The sequence below is a fragment of the Mytilus californianus genome, unplaced genomic scaffold, assembly GCF_021869535.1.
Source record: "Mytilus californianus isolate M0D057914Y unplaced genomic scaffold, xbMytCali1.0.p SCAF_4, whole genome shotgun sequence".
NCBI classification, from domain to species: Eukaryota; Metazoa; Mollusca; class Bivalvia; order Mytilida; family Mytilidae; genus Mytilus; species Mytilus californianus.
The window spans coordinates 17,735,923-17,743,055 of NW_026262690.1; the positions used below are offsets into that span (position 1 = coordinate 17,735,923).

Sequence of the window (7,133 nt, forward strand, 5' to 3'; positions counted from 1 at the left end):
TGTTTAGCTATTAAAATGAATGTCAGCTTAATAGGAAAAGTGAGGAAACAATACATATGTGCATTGACTGTACTGTTATACATTAATCTGGCCTTTGTAAGTCTTGTATGTTTTTTTGATTTTAGTTCCTTTATATGTTTTGGAGCTTAGTGTGACGTCCATTTTCACTGAACCAATACACAATTTTATTTAGGGGGCAGCTGAGGACCACCTCCGGGTGCGGGATTTTCTCGCTGCGTTGAAGACCCATTGGTGGCCTTCGGCTGTTATCTGCTCTTTGGTCGGGTTGTTGTCTCTTTGACATATTACCCATTTCCATTCTCAGTTTTATTATAATGGACATTTTTCATTTAAGAGTGTGAAAAAGATACCTCAGTTGTCCTTTTTGGAAAAATGTATTGGTTGGTCACAAGAGTCAGATGTGAATATTTTGTACTGTTCCTATTTCATTTTTTTTTTAATTCTTCCTACATTGTGTTTCATTTCCATATTTGGAGCTAAATTACTTCCGTTTTGCTAGATTATTGTCGAATAAAATATCCTCTCTTTGAATAAAAAAAAATACATAAAAACATATTGATATAACGTATTTAAGATCTTCACAGTTACAGTTCTTATATCCGTAGCTTTCAAATATTCGGCTTTGAACTTTCTTGGTGAAGGTAAATCCAGATGGTGCTTCGAACGCTAAAAAAATTTGAAATATATATTGATTTCCAAATATCTTTAATCAGATATTTTATAAATTAAAAATGATACAAAAAAATTAACAATTAACAAGGTTTTTAAACAAAAATAAGTAGTAAGTTGCGACTCTATGAATCTAAGGGGACCAACCACTTTTCCTTTTAAGTGACTATTTTAAAACTGTCTACTTGAATTTGTATTACTTAAATATTTTGATAGAAATAAAAAGAGACGTGACATTGTAATTATACGTCTATAAGGCAACATCCATACAACATAATGTCACTAAAAAAATGTAGTAGTGGTGAACATACGGACTTCAATAATAGAAGTTTGTTTTAGACAAGTTGAATTTATCAATTTAAGTCTGAAAATGACGGCTCATTAACAAGTGGTGGCGTTAAACTAGTATTTTTGGTAAAGCTAAACAAAATGCAGTTTCTTTTTCTATTGGCTTTTAAGCTTCACGGGTCATATCCAACTAAGTCAGACATCACGTGACTTTTGTGACGTATACTAGCCGCCATTTTGTATTATATTGCCCCATATAAAATGCATAGGTGCTTCAATAAAGTTGAGTTTTCTCATGAACCTGACCCGTTTTCTAACTTTTGCAAATCAATCCTTGATATTCAAACATATTTCTATCAAACAATGTTGGTCCTAACAGTTTAATTTTTGATTAAATTCTGTCACTGGAGAATCGTAAAAACATGTACTTTTTCTCGTTATTTCTCCGTTGACTCAATGCTAAATGTACCGATACCCATGTCTACTTGTATAACAAATAAAGAAATTCCGTTAATAAAAATAAAACTTTTCAACTCGATTAAGTATATTCAAACATATATCTGGCGAAAAATACTATTTAAAACAGTTTAATTTCTGGGCAATTTCGGTCAAAAATCGATTTAAAAAAGTGAATATTTCGGGATTTTTCAAAATGGCGGATGATGTATATGGAAATGTTGCATCAAATCGAGGATTTGTATAGTAAGACTCTCCTTGATTTAATTTAATTTTCATGTAGAATCTCTGATTTTTCTGTTATTTTCTTTGGTGATATTTCGATATGATTGATTTCAAAATTTATTGATTAAAAAAATATTATTTTAAGTGTGACACGGGAACATTTTATTTTTACAGATATCCAGGATATACTGTTACCAGAAAATAGTTAACAATAAAATTTATAATAAATTTTTTTCTCTTCTTTTTTTAAAAGGTTTTTTTCCAGTTTTCTGTATAATTTATCTTTCTTTAGAAATATATTTATACATTTCTTTTAGAACAAAAAAATATTTACGTCCCAAGAGAGAAAAAAATCCCAACAATTATTATAGATAAATATTCCATACCTTCAAAATCCCATCACTTGACGAACAGGTGAACTCTGACTTTGGATGTAATGTTACATAACAATATATTGTCAGGTAGACGTGCAAACCAAAAGCAACCAGGTGACATTAAACATCCTGTGTATACATGTATTACCAGAGTTTAAATTTTGTGATATACAAAAGTTTTCATAACTGTACAAATAAATATCTTCTCTTCCCCGTGTCAAACCAGAAGAAGTATGTATCATAATAAACTTAAAGAAAATATGAATATTATAAAAAAAAATCTTTAAAAAAATAATTTTTGCTTTAAAAGATAATCAAACTAATATTTATGTTTCTATAATTATTTTAAAGAAATATTTTGATTCAAATTTTAATTTAAATGGATTTTGTATTATTTCGTACAAAATTGAACGAGATTTCATTGAATATGATTTTATTATTTATTTTTTTAATTCAATATTTTAAGCAAAATCCAGGCATTCAATAAATCGATATAAAGTTAAACTTGTGTAAAAAAATTTGTTATTGTATACATTTCAACAGAGACATATAATACAATTGCTCTGATTTCAACAACATTGTATACCCGACAATATCGACAGAGTTATCGGTCCTGAATAGGACTGATATAGTTGGGTATGATAGCAACAAAGCACCAACGCAATTCTAAAATATATGGGTTACTGTTTGCAGGTTAAAACTATTTTCTTATTCATTGAGTAAATATTTTAAAAGGAATATAAGCGTAGATTTATTGCGCATGTTCTGTTGCTTATCATTTCTTATGTCATGGAAAATATATTGTTTCCTATTATTCCGTCTACGATATGCATGTTTAATATCTATGCTAAAGTTGTCTTTTGAATTTACTTTAAAATTTCTGTACAACTTAAAAATATTTTTGTTGAACGCATTACTAAGAATAACGTCGAGAAAATAGTTGGAAATTGATTTAATTAATAAATGAATAAACTGTTAAAAAAATATTAATGACTTCAAATATAAGAAATAAAAATGAAGTATAACATTAAAAGACTGTTTGATTTTCCTAAATATTTTTTTCTATGTACACTAGCAATACAAATTAAAAAAAAAACATTTACAAATGTATCTTAACCGGATGATTAATTCACAATGGAAGTAAAATTGTCTCTAACAACAAAAATCATAAATATATTTATATTTTACAAACAACCGTATTATCACAAAAGTTATATCATTTAATACTCATTTCTGGATCTTGAAAAATCCAATAGCAGAGGCTTCCTCATAGTTATACAGGTATTCAGAATTTTTCACTTCTATATATATATATTCCCCTTTTTGCAATTTAAATGCTCCATACAAAAACTCATTTTCAAAGCTTTGGAACTCTTTCCTCACGTTCATAGTCTTGTGCATAAGTTCTACATCGTTCATACCGTTTGTACCGTTAACGGGCCGTCGGTAAAGTTTTATTCGTATTTGGTGATTAGGTAGATTCTTGTAAGTTTTCTCAAACCTAATAGCTATAGATATATATACAATATAAATGTCAGATTCCTTTATTTCGAAGAGACTGGCTTTCGTGGTTTTTCCATTTATTTCACAATCCTTTGCTGGTTTCCAAATTAAGGTACCTAGATATAAATAAGAAAAGATTTAATTTTTATCTTGCTATTTCATGAATGGTTATACATTTGATTATTTCTTGATATAACTGTACTTGTTGGATGAAGGTTTTTTTCTGATACTAAATTAAGAAGATGTGGTATGATTGCAAATGAGACAAATTTTCACCAGAGACCGAATGTCTTAGAAGCTATAACAACTATAGGTCACCGCACGGCCTTCAGGAATGACCAAATCCCATACCGCATTGCAAACTATAAAATATCCCGACATGACAACTGTAAAACAATTTAAACGAGAAGACTAACAAACTGGTTTATGTACAAAACGAAAAATATATAAATATGATGCACATCAACAAACGATAACCTCTGAATTACAGGATCCTGACTAGGGAAAGGCACGTATTTCATGTGACGGGTTTAGTGATGTCTGCAGGCGCTCAACCCTCCCCTAACCTGAGATAGTGATGTAACGTTTATTTTCTAGTATTTTTGCATATTATCAGTGCGCATTATAGACCACTGGATATCTTCCCGTTCTCAACATTTTATTTTACTTTTCCTCTGTATCAATATAAAGTAAATAGTTCAGAGCAAATTAATCATTTGGAACCTGCGTATATTTGAAAGGAAAGGGAATACTTACTTCCATCGATTGATAATTCAATAAAGTAAACGTGGTTATTGAATCTAAGATTTTAATGGGCTATTACTTTCATCATGTCTACTATCTAAATTAAAACGAAACCAAAACTAAAAATAGGCTCGATGTTTCACTTATTAGGCATTTTTATATGCCAATTAATGTAACTTTTCCTCATACATCACACTTTCATCACCACAAAATAGGAAATGAATACCACTTATGGATACTTACCGTTGTGTAAAACTTCCGATATGGCGTTTGAGTGGGTACATATGTCATTGTTTACAGCGGATGCTCGACGACTTTGCTCTTCATTCATCTAAAATAAATTTCTAAATATAAAATATATCAATGATGGTGATATCATTATTTCCTGGGTTTCATTTTATTCATTTACATTGGTGCCATGGGCTTTTTTCATTTTTTATTTCCGCAAAAGTTTTGGTATGTTGGACGAACGTAAACAAATTGTGCATTTTAACATTTAAATTTAAATTAACTTTATTCGTCATTACGTTTATCGTTAGTTGTATTTTACTGTTATAACATCGATGCATAAAATACCGAAAGTAAAGGCATCAATATTTTTTACCTTACAAAATAACTGATGTGATCTTTAATAAATAAAAAAATATATATAGATATGCTTCTTTTTAGACACATTTTGACATCGTTAAAAATTCCTCAGTCGCATTCAGATACACTTACCAATTGATAAAGAAAGGAATATTGTCTAGAGTCCCTAACGCAACATGTGTAATTTTTATCATCAGAAATATCATTAAATAGATGTTTAGCACAACCAGAATGTTGAAGATCTTTTCCAGATAAGGTAACACATAATGTTGTTTCGTCGGTGTACTTCCACGAATCTAACCTTGAATCATCCACTGATTCTGCTGACCAGTGATATACGTCCAAAACTGTCAAAATACCGTATCCTAGCAGTCCAAGTGATACGGCAGATGAAACTAGGCAAAACATGAGCAAACAGGTTACAACACAACACTTTGAATTCTGACATGAGGGAGATCTTTGCTGAGTATCTCCTTCCACTGTGAACACTACCTGTTGCCTTGGTTGAGACATGGTCCTTGGTGGTGCCGATGGCAATACTGTTTGTCCTATTGCAACAAATTCATCATTTATTCTATTATCTAGACTAGAGTATCTTTGTCCTTCCACAACCTGTGGTCTTTCCATGTCTCTATTTACTATATGTTATCAATCCAAAATTTCAATATTTTTTTCAATACCTTTTTTCAATCATTATTTATCCCCGATTACTGATAACTTAATAGAAATTAAAACTACTGATTGTTTTCTAACACTAAAACACCAAGATAATATTGTGTTACATTTCTGATGTTATATATGATCAAATTAGGAAATGCCCAACATTAAAGTAGGTCAAGGAAGGAAGTTCAAAATTTTTCTCATTGATGATTGTTTCCGAAAGTCGTGACGTAGATTTTGAAGAGTTATATTTATCCTCAACCATACTTCAAGCCTTTTTTTCCAAATTCATTCGACACTTTGAACTTTAATATATATATAAAAAGTATGAAGGTCAATATAAACGCTGATTTTGGTTCAAAGACCTTACATCACTGAGTGCAGAAAGTTTAAATCCTCAGAAACCGCAATTGTTGTACCTGTATGTTTCTGTAAAAACTTCTTCGCATACATTCAGAAAAGTACATATACAAGACGTATTATGTACATGTACAAACGTATGATCTGTGTCGTTGTTTTTAAAACAATGATGTATTTTTCTGTAAATTCGTTAGCACGTACATTAAGAAAAGTACGAGGCGTATTTCCACAAAACCTTCAATGTTCAATATACAACACACATTTATGTAAAATCTTATTATATTAAAATAAGTGATTTCTGATTGTAATACATGTATAAAAATGTGACTAGTTGCGAACAGTATAATCAGGCAATATAATATTTTGATTTGTTTATGGTTACATGTAGTGATTAATGTCAGTATCGATGTTAATTTTGGACACCACTTGAATAAACGCCAGTCTCATATCAAAAGGTTGAAACTATCATTGAACTGGTCCAAGGACCATGGTTTTAACTGTGGAAGTAGAAAGCAGAATTGATATTTTTTCAGTTAGCCCCCTTTTTCAATTCTCGTGTGGTACATCAGTGGGCCTCTTTTTTTAAGTCCTAGTTGAAGTCCCTTTTATTTTAAAGCCGTAAGCCCTAAGTGTTACAAGGATCATAGTTTCAAATAGGTGCTGCATAATTAAACAGCTAAAAGAGTGTTATCATTACAAAAACGAACTACTAAACTACATTAGATTGTACTTTTATATTATGTCTTAGGCAGAGGTCAACAGGGCTTGCTTTGCCCAAAAGTAATTTTCTTAGTAGAGGTCAACAGAGCTTGCTCTACATTCTAGTAGTTAAGTTATGTGTTATGACATTATTAAACTCATTTAGGATACCGGTAAATCACTCTTTTTATGTGACTATGGATAGAGGTCAACACAGCTTGCTCTATCACTTTATTAATTTGTTTTGGAAAGTTACAAGTTATTGTTTTGTTCTTTACATCTGTTTTGCTTATCTTTTATCTGCATGTATAAAAATGTATGCATGTGTATTTTGTCTTTAATTAAAGTTTTTGTTTTACACTCTGCATATCGTACAAAAATACATGACATCAAGGTATTTTTGTTTATCTCAATATATTTAATAGACTTTTATAGGTTGAATACAATAAGAAGTTGTAAAAGTTGTAATTTTTTTTACATTATGCTATAGAAATGTAGGGAGGGATCAAAAGAGTTTGCCTTACATTGGCATGTGTACTTGTCTAA

General features: G+C 30.3%; 1 protein-coding gene across 1 annotated transcript; it reads right to left on the reverse strand.

Annotated features, from left to right (window-relative positions):
* Nucleotides 1-2,970: 2,970 nt before the first annotated feature.
* LOC127737593 (uncharacterized) lies at nt 2,971-5,663 on the reverse strand. The gene is made up of 3 exons (XM_052248427.1): nt 5,001-5,663; nt 4,524-4,611; nt 2,971-3,652 (listed from the first exon to the last, which is right to left on the reverse strand). The coding sequence occupies exons 1-3, from the start codon at nt 5,493-5,495 to the stop codon at nt 3,261-3,263; spliced, it is 975 nt and encodes a 324-aa protein (XP_052104387.1). The 5' UTR covers nt 5,496-5,663; the 3' UTR covers nt 2,971-3,260.
* Nucleotides 5,664-7,133: the final 1,470 nt, after the last annotated feature.

Excerpts from the sequence above, each read along its gene's own strand:
- LOC127737593 (XM_052248427.1), bottom strand. The coding sequence starts at position 5,495 with ATGGAAAGACCACAGGTTGTGGAAGGACAAAGATACTCTAGTCTAGAT. Across the intron at positions 4,612-5,000 it reads ATTCCTTTCTTTATCAATTG|ATGAATGAAGAGCAAAGTCG; the intron begins GTAAGTGTATCT and ends AATTTATTTTAG. Across the intron at positions 3,653-4,523 it reads ATCGGAAGTTTTACACAACG|GTACCTTAATTTGGAAACCA; the intron begins GTAAGTATCCAT and ends ATTTATATCTAG.